The sequence below is a fragment of the Lonchura striata genome, chromosome 2 (genome assembly GCF_046129695.1).
Source record: "Lonchura striata isolate bLonStr1 chromosome 2, bLonStr1.mat, whole genome shotgun sequence".
Taxonomy (NCBI): domain Eukaryota; kingdom Metazoa; phylum Chordata; class Aves; order Passeriformes; family Estrildidae; genus Lonchura; species Lonchura striata.
In genome coordinates, this window is record NC_134604.1 from 49,018,628 (window position 1) to 49,038,648 (window position 20,021).

General features: G+C 35.7%; 1 protein-coding gene across 8 annotated transcripts in view; it reads left to right on the forward strand.

Annotated features, from left to right (window-relative positions):
* MYCBP2 (MYC binding protein 2) overlaps positions 1–20,021 on the forward strand; it is a 173,440-nt gene that overhangs the window by 142,013 nt on the left and 11,406 nt on the right. For 7 of the 8 annotated variants that reach the window (XM_021548051.3, XM_021548057.3, XM_021548055.3 and 4 more), the window contains 18 exons: positions 1,684–3,327; positions 4,234–4,403; positions 5,129–5,373; positions 6,048–6,215; positions 7,896–8,053; positions 8,462–8,661; positions 8,941–9,090; positions 10,229–10,389; positions 10,994–11,150; positions 11,767–11,991; positions 12,569–12,634; positions 13,830–14,069; positions 14,208–14,306; positions 14,916–14,996; positions 15,603–15,869; positions 16,963–17,246; positions 17,373–17,469; positions 19,111–19,230. In XM_021548051.3, the coding sequence (XP_021403726.2) occupies positions 1,684–3,327; positions 4,234–4,403; positions 5,129–5,373; positions 6,048–6,215; positions 7,896–8,053; positions 8,462–8,661; positions 8,941–9,090; positions 10,229–10,389; positions 10,994–11,150; positions 11,767–11,991; positions 12,569–12,634; positions 13,830–14,069; positions 14,208–14,306; positions 14,916–14,996; positions 15,603–15,869; positions 16,963–17,246; positions 17,373–17,469; positions 19,111–19,230 (4,532 nt within the window). The remainder of the gene's footprint in view (positions 1–1,683; positions 3,328–4,233; positions 4,404–5,128; positions 5,374–6,047; positions 6,216–7,895; positions 8,054–8,461; positions 8,662–8,940; positions 9,091–10,228; positions 10,390–10,993; positions 11,151–11,766; positions 11,992–12,568; positions 12,635–13,829; positions 14,070–14,207; positions 14,307–14,915; positions 14,997–15,602; positions 15,870–16,962; positions 17,247–17,372; positions 17,470–19,110; positions 19,231–20,021) is intronic. The other variant, XM_021548060.3, reaches the window with a different exon arrangement.

Consider the following 20,021-nt stretch of genomic DNA (forward strand, 5'->3'; position numbering starts at 1 on the left):
TTGATGTATTATTCCTGAATATAGACACAGTATTTCTTCTCTGCTCAGAAAAGTATGAACTTCTGCCATATCTTGGGAAGGCAGAAAGTGATTCTAACTTTCAGGCTTGTTAAATATTCCAATATAATTCATTGCCTTCACTTTTTCCTGTTTTTAATTTTATTGTAAGGTATTTAAATATGAAAATAACAAATAAATCTTAATTGTTTGTAACCTGAGGAAGCATCTTGGTTGCTAAATTTTGCTCAAAGTTTTTCTAAATTTTTATTGCTTTTTTTTATATTAGGAGAAATAATAGTAGGAAAAAATTGCATCTATAGATTTTCTAGGGTAGAGGTAAGGGTTGATGATTGAGAACTGCATTAAGTTGCTTCAGATCCCATAATGCATAAGAAAGTAGATACTGATTTCACATCTTCTAATACTGAAGGTACTAGATAAAAGGTGATTGTATATCCTATTCCCCTTGGAAATCCTAAACCCCTTGGGGCTTAAATTTGCCAGTACTCTCTGATTAATTGAAAATTTATTTTTTAGTTGCTTTCTCAAAAATATGCTCAGGCAAATGCAAATAACCTTTAAATATCTAGAAAAGTACAATATCCCTAAGTACTAAGTGTCCTAATTCTGCAGGCTTACTAGAGAAATGCTTCTCATGTTTGACTAATGAAAACACATTCAAATCAAAATGATTTAACTCTGCATTTAAGATTTTGAAGTAAGGATTTATGGAGAGATAGCTGTATTAACTGCTGGATTGCTTGCCAGTAGCATCCATGTTGCTTGGATTAATTTTTAAAATACAATTCTTGAGAGACTTGGTTCACAGAGGTGTCAGAAGCAAATTGCCTTTATGAGCTGCTTTTTGCAGATACTTGTTTTGTAAGTACTTGCACTAAGCTACCTGTAGTTCTAATAGTTCTTTTAGTCTTACAGTTCTGTAGATTGATGTATGTACAAAGTCAATATGCATAGGAACAATAAATTTGTGCATCAAAGTAGGACATCGTTGAACAGAGTTGGCCATTTAATTTAGTGGTTGAAAAAAGTGGGTTTGTTGCTTTGGAGGGGGGTTTAAGTGTTTTGGTAGCAGAACATGGAGTAGATTTTGGACTTAAGAAAGTAGATTCCATAGATTATCCATTTAAGTAATTTTGAGCATATTTGCAAGCCTCTTGCCCAGTTTGCCTTACTAACAGTGTTTACTTCCTACAATTCCTGGCTTTTGAGCATTGAAGAAAACAAATCTGGCAATACCTTTGATCTCTGTGCAAGTCTTCTGTTGCTGTCAGCCTGTCACACATTGAGATAATAGATAAACAGTCCCTGGTTTTTGTTGCAACTATGGTAAACTTAGGTAACTCCTGGAGTTTCACGTAAGGATGTAAATCATGCTTCCTTTACTAGTGTTTTGTAGAAAGAGTGAACTGTGCCTTTTGATACCTCCATAGTAGTGTTTTCTGTGTCAAAACTTCCTAACACTTGTTTCTGTGTTTCTTTGGGGAAAGAAATGTATCAAAAGTATTCTAGGGGGAAAAGATCCCTTCATGTTTCCTTTCATTTTGATGTGAACAGAAGCATGTGTCTGATACTGATCTTGTGTTCAGGTCTTCAGTCTTTGTTTTGTACTATTAAGGGTGTCACTGTCAACATGTAACAATTCAATTATGAAATATTATACAGGTGACCGAATGAATTTCACAGGAGCTGCTAGACCGATTTCTCCAGCAGGAAAATCAGACATGGCATCAAAGCACAGAGCTGACTGCAGATCACCCAAGCTTGATGTGCGAATGAACAGAGCTGCTGCTGAGCAGAAGAAGCCCAGAAATACTGATGGCTTATCAGCCAGTGAGTGCCTGATGCTGAAATCAGACACCGCAAAGTTGCGCTCAGACTCGCACAGCAGGTCTTTGTCGCCAAATCATAACACTCTGCAAACACTAAAAACTGATGGAAGAACTACTCCTGGTCTGAGGGCTGAATCTCCAGGGCCAGGAACCCGGTCGTCTTCTCCAAAGACTAAGACACTTACAGGCATTAGATCTGGTGCTAGTTCTCCACGATCCTCGTCACCCAATGACAAAACTCTACCTCAGAAAGCTCCATCCCCTGTAAAAACAAAGCTTGATCCTCCTCGAGAACGCTCCAAATCAGATTCTTACACATTAGATCCAGACACCCTTCGCAAAAAGAAAGTGCCACTAACAGAACCCTTAAGGGGGAGGTCCACTTCACCCAAACCAAAAATTAATGCAAAAGATGGAAAATCTGCACCGGAAACTGAAAACAGAGCTCCTTCCCCTCATGTAGTACAAGAAAATCTTCACAGTGAGGTAGTTGAAGTCTGTACTTCGAGTACTTTAAAGACTGACAGCATTACGGATACCACCTGTGAAGACAACACCGAATTCAGAAGTCTGGACGATGGTTCTAATAAAGTTCATTTCAGCATTGGAAAAGCACCACTGAAGGATGAGCAAGACATGAGAGCATCTCCGAAAGTGAGCCGTAAATGTGCTGGCAGGCACACGAGACCAAAAAAGGAAAAATCTAACTTCCTTTTCAAAGGAGATGGATCAAAGCCCATAGAGCCTGCCAAGCAAGCAATGTCACCTTCTGTTGCAGAATGTGCTCGAGCCGTATTTGCCGCATTTCTTTGGCATGAAGGAATAGTTCATGATGCCATGGCATGCTCATCTTTTTTGAAGTTTAATCCAGAACTGTCCAAAGAGCATGCACCCATAAGAAGCAGTCTTACTCAACAACCAGCAGAGGAAAAAGAAACCAAGTTGAAAAATAGACATTCATTGGAAATATCATCTGCTCTTAACATGTTCAACATCTCACCTCACGGACCAGATATATCTAAAATGGGTAGCATCAATAAAAACAAAGTCCTCTCAATGTTAAAAGAACCACCTCTGCATGAAAAGTGTGAGGATGGCAAAACTGAAACTACCTCCTTTGAAACATCCAGTCATCACACAATGAAATCCAAGTCTCCTCTTCCATTAACACTGCAGCACTTAGTAGCTTTCTGGGAAGATATTTCCTTAGCAACTATTAAAGCAGCTTCCCAAAACATGATTTTTCCAAGTCCTGGTTCTTGTGCAGTGTTAAAGAAGAAGGAAAGTGACAAAGATAACAAGAAAGCCAAAAAGGAAAAAAAGAAGAAAGAAAAGGTTGAGGCTAGGCCAAGGGGAAATCTTTTTGGTGAGATGGCCCAGCTTGCAGTGGGAGGACCTGAAAAAGATACCATCTGCGAGTTGTGTGGAGAATCCCACCCATATCCAGTGACTTACCACATGAGACAAGCTCATCCAGGTAAGACTTCATATTTTTAATTCCCATGTCCATCCATAAAGTATATTTCACACACATGCTTTTGTGTTAGTTGCTGTTATGAAAATGTCAGGCTATGTTTTCTATTATCTACACTAAATTAAAAATTATACTTGCATACAGATCAGTTGCACATCTTCGTGTATAATTTTAAGTAGTTAGGGATCTAAAGTTTCTAAGTTGTTTGAAACAAGATCAAAAATAATGCTCTGACTTTACAGTAGCTCTTCAGAAACATGCCATGTTTTGCATGTTAGGATTTGAAACTGTGCTGAGAAAATTGAAAATAAAAAGTGAGATTTGTTGGTTAGAGTTGCTACATGGACAGAAGTCTTCTGTTACTGTCCTGCTGTCAAAACTAGGAAACTTCTGTCTTCTGTGTCAGTACTGGGTATCAGTGACTTAATATTTTTGATGTACTTGTTGGTCTGTACTTTTTTTTAGTTCTGTGTGTGCAAAGTTAAAGTCCTGAATCTTTCTGAGAAACTCTAATGAGCAAAAGAATACCCTCTATCCCCTCATAAGCTTTGTTAGCTAGGAGGTGAGATTTTTGTGTTTGTTAAATTACAGATACTGTTGGCTACCTTAAAATACTGACTTTAACCATAACTTAGCTGTCTGAATAGAGAGCTGGTCATGCTTCAGACGAGTTCTTTACAAAACTTGAAAACTACATTTGTAGTGCATTTGTATTCTTTAGACACTGGTGGGACACACGGACAAGAATGGACAAGAACCTTGTTTTGTAACCAATTCACACAAACAGAAAAGTAGAAAATTAGGCCAGGAAAAGACAAGCATCTTCCTTTCTCCCCTCTTCATCCCTCTTTTACAGCAATAAATAATAGAATAAGAATCCTGCTTTTAAATCACCTTTCCCCCACGTAGGTTGTGGCCGCTATGCAGGTGGCCAAGGTTACAACAGCATTGGGCACTTCTGTGGAGGATGGGCTGGGAACTGTGGTGATGGTGGCATTGGAGGGAGCACGTGGTATTTGGTGTGCGATCGATGCAGAGAAAAGTATCTTCGTGAAAAGCAAGCAGCAGCAAGAGAGAAGGTATTTTCAGCTCATAGCTTTAACTTTCTATCTGATTAATACTGCTGTGTTCACAACTTGAAAAGAAGGGCTAGTTGAAGAAATTTGGAATTTTATAATTTGGGAATAGCCACTTATCTTCATTGTTAGGTTTAAGATAATGAAATAGAAACTTCACTGGCTTCTAAGAGGTTTTCTTCCCTTCAGATGAGTACTCTGAAATTTGTAATTTTATTTTTTATCCCAATATAACCACAGGATTGAATGTAATAATTCTGTCAGGAATCTGTCAGTTTATTTAATTTTGAATGGTTTTATTTGTTTGCTAAAATGAGTGCTGTTGTAATTTCATGTTTATAGCTTCTTTGATGATCCAAATCTTTGCATACAAGATGCTGCTAGAGTAGTTTTTCATGGGAATAGTACAAAAGGTGTTTTTCTTGTATTGATTTTCAAGGACTAATTGGAAAATCTTGCTCAAAGTATGCAAATATGTTGATGTTAATGATGCTAATTTAACTTTATTTTTTAAACTAAACTATTTGAAACTTTTTGCACACAAAAGTAATCCTGAGGCAAATGTCAAAACTATCAGCTGTTCATTTAATGTTTGCAAAGGTAGGAAAGTAATAGAAATGTGTTTTGTCATGGAAGGTATTTTGCAACAGGTATTTTGCTGTGTTATGAGCTAGGTTGTCAGGTTTTCCTGTGGTGAATTTAATTATGCCATATTTAAATTTATCTAGATTAAACAATCTAGGAGAAAACCAATGCAAGTTAAGACACCTCGTGCCTTGCCAACTATGGAAGCTCATCAAGTGATTAAAGCCAATGCACTCTACTTACTGTCGCTGAGTAGTGCTGCTGAGCCCAGTATCCTCTGCTATAACCCTGCAAAAGCATTCCAATCTCAACTTCCCAGTCTCAAAGAAGGAATTTCTGAAGACTTTCCCATTAAAATGCCATGTCTCTATCTACAGACATTAGCAAGGTAATTAAAGGATGTGTATGAATATTGATTTTAACACTCATTTATGTAGAATATTGGATAAAAATACATGTGTAAACTAAACTAAAGCTTACATAGAAAAAGACATATTTTCCTAGTTCTTCATTAAGTTTTTTCTTCAGTTGGTTTTGAACCATAATCTTGTTCAGTCTTTTAGATTGTATTTTCTCCTAGAGTAGTATGCCCTAAGTAGCTTTCAGATGCTAAATATTTTATAACAGTTGAGTTTCTGTCCAAAGAATTCAGAATTTCCCAAAGAGTTTAACTTAGTATGTTAGTAGCACACATATGTTCTACTTTTTTATCTTCACAGTTAAAAATAGTAAAAAGGAAACCAGAAGACTTGTGCTATCTTGGTAAATCTAAGTAAATTTCACTGTAGTGTCTCATGTACGTTGGGTAGACTTCTTGACCTAAAATACATTCTGGAAATACCTGATGAAAACACTGGAAGATAGAAAAGGGTAATCCCCACTACCTTTTGATGAAAATGCCACTGTGTCTTCCATGAACACTTAAAAGTCACAACCAGCTTAAAAGCATTAATAGGTGAAGAGTATGTGAATGGCATTGGCTGGCAAAGTGTTTATGTGTATGTGTGTGTTTCAGCAAGTTTTTAACCTTTATTCCTAATTCAAAAATCTCATTTGGTGTAGGCATCATCATGAAAATTTTGTTGGGTACCAGGATGACAACCTGTTCCAGGATGAGATGAGATACTTGCGTTCAACTTCGGTACCTGCACCGTACATCTCTGTTACTCCTGATGCAAGCCCGAATGTCTTCGAAGAGCCAGAGAGTAACATGAAATCTATGCCCCCAAGGTACTTCCTTGTAATTCTAGGTACTACATACAAATGTTAAAGCAGTAGCATAACATCAATTAAAAAAAAAAAAAAAAGGAAAACATTGCTGCAGTTAAGAAGCTAAAGTATCAGATCAGTTTCTGAAATGGCAGCATAAAAGCCAAAAGCATATGAAGCTGCAGTTAGGAAATTTTCAGCAAATCATAGCATATCAGGTATATTTTCAACTGTTAGCAGTGAAATATGTTTGAATATGTAAATATGCAAGGAATATACAAATCAGAACTGAAACTTTTTACTGTACTTCGGTTACTTCTCTCTAGAAAGATACTGGGTTTACAACCCAAACACAAAAAAAATTTGTTTGGTTGATAAGGACTCTTAGCATACAGGGAAATTTTTCCATAGCTTCTACTTCTGGCCTGCTTCTTTCCCCATAGAGAAAAATTCTCCAGAATCTACATAACTGAAAAAGTGATCTAAAGATTAATAATCCAAGGACTGTAACTGTTGCAAACTCTTTAAAAATGTAGCAGGTTTTTTTTACTCTATCTGCTCTTTACCACAACTGATTGCATGTAGATTAATGGGCTTTTTGAAAGGAAGTAGCTGTTGTTCTTCTTTCAGGATTTTATTCTGAAGGGAAGTTTGAACAAGAAGAAATTTCATTACATTACACTTTTCAAAGCAGATGTTGCTGCTTTGTTCTGTGGGACATATAAATGTCACTGAAGAAAGGACAATGCTGTCTAGGACCAAGAGTGCTAGATGGTTTCTGTCAGGTTAAGCCACTTTATTGTCCTGTTATGTTTACTGTGATCTAATTCAAGCAGGTATAAAAAATTTTATTTCACCAGGGAAAAAGTGGCTCTTACTATTTGTAATAGTCCAGAGTCAGTCTACTTAGATGCTCCATGTTTTCAGATGTCAGTGATTCCTCATATTAGAGTGAGGATGTAATGCAGAGAAATTTTGCTTTTAATCTGTTTTTATTTCAATTTGTTGTATTTCATACTGACTGCACAAATAGTTTATTGGAATACTACAATCTATAATGTAGTCTTTTCAGAAATAGAACTTTTCTAACAAAACTCCTTAAGAGTGCATCGTATTGGTATATTCCTTTATTAAAACTGTGGACACCATGGTCTCCTGAGGCCTATAGGGACAGCATAAGCTGGGAGTCCTTCTGCAGACTGTAAGAAGTCCACTGAAGGTAAGGAGTAAAACATGTCAGAGGTATAGCTGTAGCAATTCAAATTTGACTTTAAGGCTAATGATGTTAGAAGCAATTACTTCACATAAACTTCTAAATTTCAGTTGGCTTGCGTATTAAAAATTCACTTCATAGATGTTTTCACATGCATTCTCAGGAGAAGTTTGGTCTGAAACTTCAAATTAGGCATGATATGAATGTTTGTATTTCTCTAAAAGAAATACCTGAATTCTTGGAACTCATCATGTTCATCATTACATTTGTTTATAAAGCACTTGCATGCTTTTTCACCATGTGTAATTCTAATATGTGCTCCTTCTTTTCCAGCATTTAAACAGTTCTTAGGTACATAAGACAAAGTTTCATGCAGTAGTAACATTGTGATTATGAAATGCATGTATCCTTATTAATTATTGTTGTATAGTTCAGATACACTCTGTATATTTGTTAATGGGTGTATTACTTCACTGATTTCTTCGTAGTTTGGAAACCAGTCCAATCACAGATACAGATCTTGCAAAGCGCACAGTCTTTCAAAGATCATACTCAGTCGTTGCATCAGAATATGACAAACAGCACTCAATTTTGCCAGCACGTGTAAAAGCAATCCCCAGGAGACGAGTCAACAGTGGAGATGCAGGTAAGAGCACAGACATCAGAAGCAGGGAAAAATGATTCAAGGACTTGCAATTATTCTTGGAAACGGTAGACAAATATATTTTTATATAAATACTTGTAGTGACTTTTTAATTATAAAACAAAATACCAGGAAACATTAGGTATTTGGTAATCGGCACAAAATGAGCCTAAAAGTGGATTAGAATTACTGTCATTCTAAAATTTGTGGTGAATCTTCTGTGCCTGATTTAAAAGTGAAGTGATTTCTCAGTTGAAGCATCATTTTTCCATATTGCTTTTTTAATGTGGTTTTCTCTCAGAAAAAAAAATCAATTCTAAAAGTGCTTTATTACTTTTCATTTTTACTGTGGCTATAAAATTGAAATGCACAAGGAATCTAATGTATGCATATTTTTATGCTTTTGAATAGAAGTGGGGTCCTCTCTTCTGAGACATCCATCTCCTGAACTTTCTCGGTTAATCTCCGCCCACAGCTCTCTTTCCAAAGGAGAGAGAAATTTCCAGTGGCCAGTATTGGCATTTGTAATCCAACATCATGATCTGGAAGGACTTGAAATAGCGATGAAACAAGCCTTACGGAAATCTGCTTGCAGAGTCTTTGCCATGGAGGTATTCATGTACTGATGGCTCTTGTGTGATTAAAATAAGGTGGTCATAAATACTGCCTTGGAAATTTTTTTTAAGATTATGCTATGTTCACTATAATATAATTGTAATTTTAATAAACTGTTTCAGCTACAGAGCAATAACATCTTACTTGAAGATTTTTGCATTATTATTTGCCTGTCCAAATCATCAGTGCACCTCCTTCAATAAATGGTTTAGGAAATGGTATTACTCCAGGTTTGCTTAACCAGTTGATAACTCCTTGTATGTAATTTGTTTTAGGCCTTCAACTGGCTTCTCTGTAATGTCATTCAAACGACTTCTCTTCATGATATTTTATGGCATTTTGTGGCTTCCCTGACTCCTGCACCTGTAGAGCCTGAAGAAGAAGAGGATGAAGAAAATAAATCAAATAAAGAAAATGCAGAACAAGTAAGTGAGATTCTGCTGATTTTGTATGCAAATTAGAAATACTTCCATTTGAAAAATAAAATTCTTTAATCCTCCCTCTGTGAAACAAAACCTTAAATTGTACTTGAATTCATTTTGTAGACATAGATTAATTTTTCTTCTGAATCATCACTTTCTATGTGCTGATGAATTGTGAGGTCTTCTAAAGCATTATTTTTTAGTATTCTTGGGAAATAGGAAAGCAAAAAAAGGACAAGTACATTGTTAATCCATTAAAAAAATTTTTGCAGGATTAGCTTTTTATTAGCTAATAATAAAAAGCTTTTTATTCCTCCATTGCCCTGTGTCGAGATAAAATATTTTTTAGAAAAGCTTTGTGGTTTGGTTTACTATGTCTTTCAGTGTTCTAAGAGAAGTCCACAGTTAATTATAAAAATGCTTAGTTAAGTACTGCTGTGTATGTATGTGTATATATATAAATAATTAAATAAATAATTATTTGTGCACTGGTTATTATTAATTCAGTGATTTAAGAAAAATCTATAGTTCTGAAAATGTAGAATGCAAAGTTGTTTAGTCTAGCATCTCATACTTCCAAAAGATATCTTCACATAACCTCTTCTAGACTTAGCTCTGATTCAAAACATTATCATGTCCACAATGAATAGGTCCAAAAAATTGTGCTAGTGTTGTCAATAAGTCAGAATAATCTTCATCACTTCATATCTATTCCAGTTTTGAAATTAGTTGTTCTGAATGTAGTCTTTTCAGCAGTGTAACCTGGTACACTGCTTTTCTGATACTGACATACCTAAACTAAGAATTATTATTTTCACAGCTCTAATGAAATGCAGCATTTGATAACATCAGCTTAGTTATTGAGTTTGCTATGGGTGGATTTTGCTGCTTGGATAAAGTTGGCTTTAACTGCTGGAATATGTTATTTATTTTTGGCTTGTTTCTTTTTTTTTCAGATTATTGCTGTATAATGTTTCATATCTTTAAATAATGAGAAATATGTGGCACTATACAATATACTTCCCAAATTCCCTGTTAGAGGCTCATGTGTAACTTACTGTAAAAATTCTGTGACACTATTTGTTTACTTAATCTTTTTTCTCAGAAAGTCTGTTAACACACAAATTGCTTTGCTGTTTAGGAAAAAGACACACGAGTGTGTGAACACCCTCTGTCGGATATAGTGATCGCTGGGGAGGCTGCTCACCCCTTACCCCACACTTTCCATCGCCTTCTGCAGACAATCTCTGATCTTATGATGTCTCTTCCCAGTGGTAGTGCATTACAGCAAATGGCCTTAAGGTAAGCACAAATCAAGAAAATTCTTGAAAAGGCTAGAAATGGTGTAAAATCACAGGTTAAAAGGTTTTGCAATGTAAATAGAAAACTTGAAAACTTTGTGTGCGAAGAAGCACAGCTATCCTTACTACTAGGAAGGTGATACATAGAAGACACTTAAGTGTTTATACATATAAATAATAGTATAAAATACTTTGTAGAGAGGAATGTCCTTTCTTTTAAATTCTATACTGTGTCTACTATGGAAAAGAAAACATTTAACAGAATAATATGGAAGGATCTGTGTGTATGTGCATGGCTTTTAGTGCCCTTTGCTCAGAAATCTGTTGCCTGGATGCTAACTTTAAACTTTGAGATTTTCTCTGTGTATTGTCTCAAAGACACAAAATGAGTAATAATTGTTGCATTTACTATTAAAATTCTAAGAGAAGTTTATTCCTGCTGTCTTCAAAATGGTGCACTAGAAACACTTGAGATCCTGCAAAATTTGAAGCTAAATGTTTGTAGAAAATACTTTGAGAAACAAAAACATGATTAATAGTTTCATGGGTAAGTGATGTCTTTTGCCAACATTCAAAATTTCTAAGTCAAGTAATTGTGTTTTCAGGTGCTGGAGTCTTAAATTCAAACAATCTGATCACCAATTCCTGCACCAGAGCAATGTTTTTCATCATATCAACAATATTTTGTCTAAATCTGATGATGGAGATAGTGAAGAGAGTTTTAGCATCAGCGTTCAGTCTGGTTTTGAAGTCATGAATCAGGCAAGTATTACAGCTCTGGCTCAGAAGCAGAGATCATTTGTGAACAGTCTGTACTTCTGATGATGATGCTCTTTTAATTAAAAGATTCCTTATTGTGGTGTCATATTTCCTTGAACATATCTCAGTTTAGGAACTTGTCCATGCTATTTAGGCTCTCATATTTAGCTTTAGAGGTTCAAATATTGACCCTTAGCCTGTATGTCACTCAAATCTAAGTTTTGGAGCAGTGCTTGTGCCTGCTTGTTTGGAAGTGAAGTTTTTGGGGAATGTCATGGAGTTGGTTAAACTTTAAATATTGTGTACTTTGAGTAATTCTTTGCTTACATCTTTTTTCTTCTGTTATTCCAAGGAGCATTAATTAATACTTCTGTTTAATATTTTTAAAATGTTTTCTTCCATTTACTAATATATTTAGGTATTTGCTAATATATTCAGCTCTTAGCTATTAATGTTTCCTTTGGCTTAAAGGAATGAATAATTTGAATCAGTAAAGGACAAATTTCTTGGAGAGCACATTCATCAAACAGAAATGATTGTGTGGTTTTAAAAATTGTAAACCATTACTGTATTTGGGCTTACTCTCAAGTATTTAAAAAATTCCCATTCGTTTTCACAGGAACTGTGTATAGTAGTTTGTCTGAAAGACCTAACCAGTATTGTTGACATTAAAACATCAAGCCGACCTGCCATGATTGGTAGTTTAACAGATGGGTCTACAGAAACCTTCTGGGAATCAGGAGATGAGGACAAAAACAAAACTAAAAACATCACAATCAACTGTGTAAAAGGAATCAATGCACGCTACGTGTGTGTTCATGTAGACAATTCCAGAGATCTTGGGGTAAGAGGAAAATAAAACTTTCTTTCATTGAAGGTGCATGGTCCAAGCTGTATGTGTTTATCAGTGAAGAAGCACTATTTTCTTTGTCAGTTGGCAATTCTAATGCAGAAGTGAAGTTTCTAAGTTCTGTGATTTAGAAAGCATGTGCTGACATGATCAGACACATCTGTCTGAATTTGCAGTTGCATAAAACTGAAACTGGGAAACTTAATTCATAGTAGCATGTTCTATTTCATACACATTTTCAATCATTTATTTTAAGTTACTTTTCTTACATGGTTTCTGCAGAAGCATTGAAGTAAGGAGCTGTCATACAATCCAAATTTTCTAGACTTTCTGCATTCTTTTTTATTGATCTGTACAATAATTTTACTTATATATCTGTATTTCAACTACAGCTTTTAATACAAAGAGCAGACTGTGTCAGAGAGCTGTATTTTGGAATTCACCCTTGCTTTTGATCACAAGGGGTTTTTTGTAATCAAGCAATTTTTCTCTTATGTTTGTACTCTTAATACAGAAGAAGTAGAACTGTCTCAGTTGAAGTGTTTAATTCTTATTTGCTTGTTTGTTGCAGAACAAAGTGACCTCCATGACCTTCCTAACTGGCAAGGCAGTAGAAGATCTCTGCAGAATAAAGCAGGTAAACATTTTAACAGTTGACATAGAAAAATTGCTGTAATTTTTTGTGCACATACCAGAGATTTTTCTGAGCAAATAGTTTCCATTTTTTATAGAAGATAAATTACTTTGCAAATATCAGACATCATAATAAGCCTTGGAAAATACTGTATTATTAATTATAGAATTCAGTTATGTATACTGACTGTTGATCAAACTTTTACTCTTCTACTGAAACAGAACAGGGTTATGTAAAATGTTCCTTAGATTAATTTTGTTTTGATTACTATATAGTAACATATGCTTTCAGCTGGAGAAGATTTCCCAAAAAAAATCCCAGAACACAGGCAGGAACTGATTCAGCTTTGCTTCCTCTTTGCTCTGACATTTTCCCAACAGCTTTTTACCTTCCAGCACACCCACGTACTGTATTCTGTCTCATGGTATTATAAAAAAAATTAGCATTGCCTGTTGCAGCACAGTTAAATGCAGACACTGAGAATTAATGTAGAAATGGGAAATAACAAATATTATCTTGATTATAAATGAGCCCATGGATTGGAGAGAGGGCTTGGCTCAGGGCTTGGGTTTCTCTGAGTAGGGATGTGAGGCGCTGCAGCCTATCAATGCTTGGTTTCCAGTAGTGACACTGCAGTTTCATATTTCCATATAGCATTTTTATTATTTTAAAATAGTATTTATTTTAAATAGTCTTAATTTGATACAGTTCATCTCCCTTTTTTACAGTTCAGTCCTGCATGTCTTGGTGTAAGTGTAGCAAATCCTGATTTCTACAGAGTAACAATTTCTTTGGCAGGGGTTTGTGTGAATAAAGATGAAATGTATGAAATTATAATTGTGTGTTATATTTTCAGTTAAATTATAGAGGCTGGTTTTTATTTTTTTCATAAAAGTAGTGACCAAATATTAGTTTTAAGAGTTGTTTCTTTAATATATGAACTTCTGCTTTGAGGATTAAAGATAGGCAGGCCACTATTTCTTATCAGCTTTAAAACTGATAAAACAGAAATGGCTATATGTCACTTTTTAATCTGAACTCAAAGGGTTGACTATTTTTATAATTAAACATAAGTCATACTACTTAGGCTGAGATTTTCATTACAAGCACTGGATTTGTTACAGTGATATATATGATGATAAGAGACTTTTTGTTTGATGTAATGTCAGTTTCCAACTTTATATTCCTCTGTAAATAGGTAGACTTGGATTCAAGACATATTGGCTGGGTAACAAGTGAGCTTCCTGGGGGTGATAATCACATCATCAAAATTGAATTGAAGGGTCCGGAGAACACACTAAGAGTTCGACAAGTAAAAATTCTTGGATGGAAGGATGGTGAAAGCATTAAAATAGCAGGCCAGATTTCTGCAAGTGTGGCTCAACAAAGAAACTGTGAATCTGAGACCCTGCGAGTATTCCGACTTATAACATCCCAGGTGGGATTTTAATGATGTGTTATACAGTGAAAGTTACTATGAATTGTAGACTTCAAATGCTTTACGTTTTAATGGAAAATGCCACATCTATACAAGTTTTTTTTTGAGATATGCTAATTATCATTGTCTTTCTTCCAGGTATTTGGGAAACTTATCTCTGGAGATGCCGAGCCAACCCCAGAACAAGAAGAAAAAGCACTGTTGTCATCCCCAGAAGGAGAAGAAAAAGTACACAATGTATTTATTTGTATTCTATCAATAATACTTTGCTGAAAATAATTATCCAGGATGCTTTTTATTATCTGTTCCATTTCTTATGGTGCTTAATTTTTAGATCAAAACAGAAATAAAATGTCACAATTGCTTATTTTTAATATATCATAGTGTATTTTTTATAGTAAACCATAGCATCTTTTTTTTAAAGTAAATGATATCTGAGGCATATGCATTTAATGGAAACACCATAGTAATGGTGATACAAATGATGCCTACAATTATAGAAGTACTTAACACCTGTAGTAATGGTCAGCCTGAAAGTCCTGGCCATTATCTTTTGCCTCAAGAGAGGCTCTGTTAATATGTAGAGAAACAGTATGTAGAAATTGCACTCCACCTGTTTTGCCTATTATTTCATTTGATGCTTCAATTCTTCTTACAAAGAGAAAGTTAATACATTGAAGAGATATTTATTAAGCATAGTTAAATTGATCTCGGTTATATATCTTCCTGTGAAAAAAACTACTAACTTATAAAACAGTTTGTTGATACATTCCATGTTAATTGCTGCAGTGATTAGGAAGTGTTCTTGAAACTTTTGATCCAATATTAAATATTCTTTTTATGAAGGCAACGTCAGATGCAGACCTGAAGGAGCACATGGTAGGGATCATATTCAGCCGGAGCAAACTGACAAATTTGCAGAAACAGGTTTGTTCCTTTTGAAATTATTTGAGGATTAAATATTGGCATCTTGTAATAAATAAGCTCAATTTCAGTGAATATTGCTATGAAGATTTTCACAACACTAGAGCTGTTGATTAATATTGAAATTTTTTAGTTTAGTGAGTTTAATAGAATCTACTCTTCTGTCACTCATCTTAGCAAACATAGTAGTCTCCTAAAAATACTTTTTACCATGTTATTGTTCCTAAAATTTTTCTAGCTTTCTGATTATTCAACTGAATGAGAGACTATTTTAGTAAGTACTTTTTATTTGTGTGTGTTGAATAAATATATTTCTTAGGGGGTTTATATGGAGTGGATTTTTTGGCCTGAATTCTGAGCAAAAAGGAAATTTAAAGGCAGGATCTGAAATAAAATTAAAAATAATTTCAATTAAATTTTCCAGAATGATGATGAGCAAATCCAGCATTTTATTCTTCATTTGAATTTATGCTAAAAAGTAATTTAAATGCGGGCAAAATTTCACAGGTTCCCTATTTTAGCCGTATTTGTGCAGGTACCTAAACCACAACATTTTGCACTTGCCAGAAGTTTTGAAGAGGCGCTGTGTGTTTGGCTCCCGTTCGGCAGGTGTGTGCCCACATCGTGCAGGCCATCCGGATGGAGGCGACGCGCGTGCGCGAGGAGTGGGAGCACGCCATCTCCAGCAAGGAGAACGCCAACTCGCAGCCCAGCGACGAGGACGCCTCCTCGGACGCCTACTGCTTCGAGCTGCTCTCCATGGTCCTGGCGCTCAGCGGCTCCAACGTGGGCCGCCAGTACCTGGCCCAGCAGCTCACTCTGCTCCAGGACCTCTTCTCCCTGCTGCACACGGCTTCTCCCAGGGTGCAGAGGCAGGTCAGTGCTGACCGCTCCTCCGGTGTCTCAGTATTGCTGGGAAAGTGTCTTCGGAATCCTAAAATCACGTGCTTGAATAAAATACGGAATTTCTTTTGGGAATTGAAGTGCCAGGTTTTAGGGTGCTTGGTTTTTTTTAATGATTAGAGCATGGTAGAAATGTCTGTCGGATGAACAGCACAGTGGTTTTCAGTATTTCCTGTTATGTGAGTGTAATGCCCATGTAGCCTGTATAGGCAAGATGAGAAGTTTTTAATTACCAGAGTCTGTTATGGATCTGACACGAGTCCTTAGTGTCTTACACGCTGGCTCTAAGTGTAGTAGTGTGGAACTAGAAAGCTCCTTTCTACTCTTGGTATCCTCAAGATGAGTTTTAATACCTGTTTCTTTCTGAATTTGAGTGTTGTCCAAGTGTATATATACTTATATGCACATAATGTATAAACACGTATATAGATGTGTAATAATGTTAATAATATAGAAATATATAAAATATTTGCATTAGTACAGTTAATGCACTATTTTGGTGCTAGGTGCTTTGCCTTCTTCAGGTGGATTTTAAGTTTCTTTGCAGAAGTTTTTGTCTCATACTCTTTATTCTTCCTTTTACAATTTTTGAGCTCAACTTGCTTGGAGGCAGATGCTTAGTAGTTGTGATACATTGCAGATATGCAATAGCTCTTCAAGATAACATTGAGGGCTTGCCAATTTACATATGAAATGTTAAGTCCTTAAGCAATAATGCATGTGAAGTGGGTACCATGCAAGCAAATCAAAGTTGTACAAACATCTGTATCACTCTTATCCTAAGCCCACTACCAAACATAATTTTGTTAGTATGTGGAGACTCAGTATTGTTTGAGTGAGATCAGGTTTAGACTCTTTGGCCTTGTCTTGCTGCTTACATTAATAAACACTTCATCATAAGATAGAAATACTGCACAATTTCGTACGGGAGTAATTAAGTACAGCAATTAGATTGAGTCCTAACTGAAATAAATTGTGAAGAAGGACTTTATGTGATTTGGCTTGAAAACTCCTGTTACCAAGCTGTCTTGGTAAGAACTATGCTGTTCTGGCTTTTTTTCTCCAGGTAACATCATTACTGAGGCGTGTTTTGCCCGAGGTAACCCCCAGTCGCCTGGCAAGTATTATAGGGGTGAAGTCTCTGCCACCAGCAGATATAAGTGATATAATTCACTCAACAGAAAAAGGAGATTGGAACAAACTAGGTATCTTGGACATGTTTTTGGGATGCATTGCCAAAGCCCTCACTGTACAGCTAAAAGCCAAAGGAACTACTATCACAGGGACAGCTGGCACTGCTGCAGGCAAAGGAGTTACTACAGTCACACTTCCAATGATCTTCAATTCCAGGTTCGTTTAAAAATATGTAAAAAACTACAACCTACTGTATGCTGAGTATGTACACTACTTCTGTGTGCTGGATTTTGACAAACACTATTTGAGTTTATTTCATCTCTTACCATTCACCCTTTGCAGCTATATTCGGCGAGGTGAAAGTCATTGGTGGATGAAGGGGTCAACACCTACCCAGATTTCAGAGATCATCATTAAGCTCATTAAAGACATGGCAGCAGTGAGTTTCTATCCTTTAAATGTGGATGATAAATATTTCTAATAATGAAAAATACCATTTTTTATTACTTTTGTTACAGTTAGAATCAGATTAAGCTGTTAAATGTGAATTGGTCTCAAGAAAAAAAAAACCATACAGTTTTCTGGATAGAGTCTAGGGTTAAAAGCAGTAGCAACTGAGTTCTGATTCTGCAAAACAGAAATCCAGTTTTGAAATGAACTTTTTAAAAAGTTGCTTATACTAGAAATTTAAGAGATAAACAATAATTTTGGGTCATTTTCTAACATAATTAACTTCAAAGTTTAATTTTTAAATCTTGAGCACTCAGAACTTAAGTTGAAGATTATCTGTGAAGTAAAACAGCATTGTTTTGATGTAACTGTATGGATTTTCTGGTTGATACTTACTTCTTTCAGTCACTGAAATCTACACTTATAGTTACTTATTACTGTATGTATCTGGGCTTAAATTTTCCATAGTTCTGCTTCAGACATCTTTTTTGGCAGAAAAATTGATGAAAAGTGATTCACCTATTTCCCAGAATCAATACAGGCAAAAGAAAAAAAGGTTCTGTATATGTTTCTGGAAAAGGAATTTAGTTAGGAAGTTGCTTTTGTTTTCCTTAATTCTGCACTATATCACTGGGATGCTCTTAAATGACCCAGATTTTCCTCTGTGAATACCCTTTGAAAGGTTTTTCAGTATCTTCAGAATAGAAGTCCTATTTTCTAAACCATTCACTGTTTTAAGGAGGTTCTTTCTCAAAGTTGCTGAAGCTGGATGGGAGTTCTCTCTGATTCTGACTACAAGATTTCATAATCTCATAATTGATAAGAGTTACAATTAAAGTCTGTCTGTGTTGGAAAGCTTTTTTTAAAGCTTTTTAGAGTTGCTAATTATCAGCAGGGTGGCATCAGTCTAACTCTCCTCTTCATAAGAGTTACAAATACGATTCCTTTCACATAACATTTTCACCATTTGCAATGTGTAGGTACCTGTATCTGAGTCAGTCACTATAGCTTCCTTTTTAGAGTCCAGTGAATCTCAGTTATGTGTCACTTTTAGCATGCAATTTAGAACTTTAGAGATTACATTAGGAATTGAAGGATGCAGCAGCCTCTGAATCAGAAACTTGAGGGTATAAGTCAGTGCAATAAGCTCAAAATGTTAGAGATTGGAAAGTGTGCTGTGGTTCTGATGTTTGCTGTGTACTTCTCCTTATTTCTTTCTAATACAGGAGCTGTGGTATCTATTCAGGAGGCTGAGCTAGGCATGTGAAGCTAATTTTTCTAGGAACCCACTGTGGTCTGTGTGCTGGTCACAGTCACTTATCCATGCTCCAGCTCTGCATCTTTATTTCTCCAGAAGGGGTGGGGGGACACTTGGATGGGGCTTTGAGGAACCTGGTCTAGTGGAAGGTGTCCATACCCATGGCAAAGGGCTGGAACTACATGATCTTGAAGATCCCTTCCAACATTAATAATTCTGTTAAAACACCTAATTTATCAGTCATCCCTGATTTCCTCTTTTTCTGTTCTAACTTGAGATACTAACCAAATGTTTTGTAGCTGTTTTAATTACAATTTTAGTTGCTCTTAATATTAATAAAAGCTGTAATAAATTGAGTTTTCTCTTTAACAGGGTCATCTGTCAGAAGCTTGGTCACGTGTGACAAAGAATGCTATTGCTGAAACCATCATAGCTCTGACCAAAATGGAAGAAGAGTACAGATCACCCGTGAGGTGCATTGCAACAACCAGAGTAAGAACTTCACCAAACTCAGCATTAGTTCATTGTAGATGTGCAGTAGGAGCCCATTCAAGAACCTTCTTGTATGTCAGAAATACACAAGCCAAAACTGAATTAGAATTAAATGTGCATCTTGGGAATCTCAGAAATAATGAAGAATAAGTGTGATGCCTGTATACATTTGAGGGTTTATTCTTTAAATAATTCTGCTTGAAGTTTGTCATACTTTCCTGACACTAAGTCTGAGATTGTCTGTGTGGAAAATTGCACAATATGTATCAGCTGTCTTCTTTCAGCTCTCCAAGCAATTATTATAAGGTAATCAGCTGCCACATCTCAAGGTTATTATGAAAACACTCTAACACATGTTCTCTAGGACAATTCAGCTAAGCTTCAGTTGTATTTGTCTCAAAAAATATTTACTGAGCCCTTTATTACTGACATGGTGTAACCTGGTGGTTTTCTTTTCTTGGTCTTTACTTTGTCTATTATAGAAACTAAGGTCTACTTTAACCCTAACAGATTGCTTGAAATACCAAGAAAAGCATGTTGGTAAATTATGACAGGAATGCTGTCATAGGGAGCACAGATTTTAGCTTCTCAAGCTTAATAATTACATGTAGAAGTAAAAAAAGAAAAAGTTTACAGTGGTTTCAAGCATTTGACACTTATGTTATTTTCCATCTTAAAAGGCTGTACCAGTCATTCTTTTCATCATTTTTATTACTCACATAGTCTCTGCTTTCTGGAGGTCACAGTCTTAGACAACCACTGGCTTCTGCTGTTATCATATTAGTTAAATC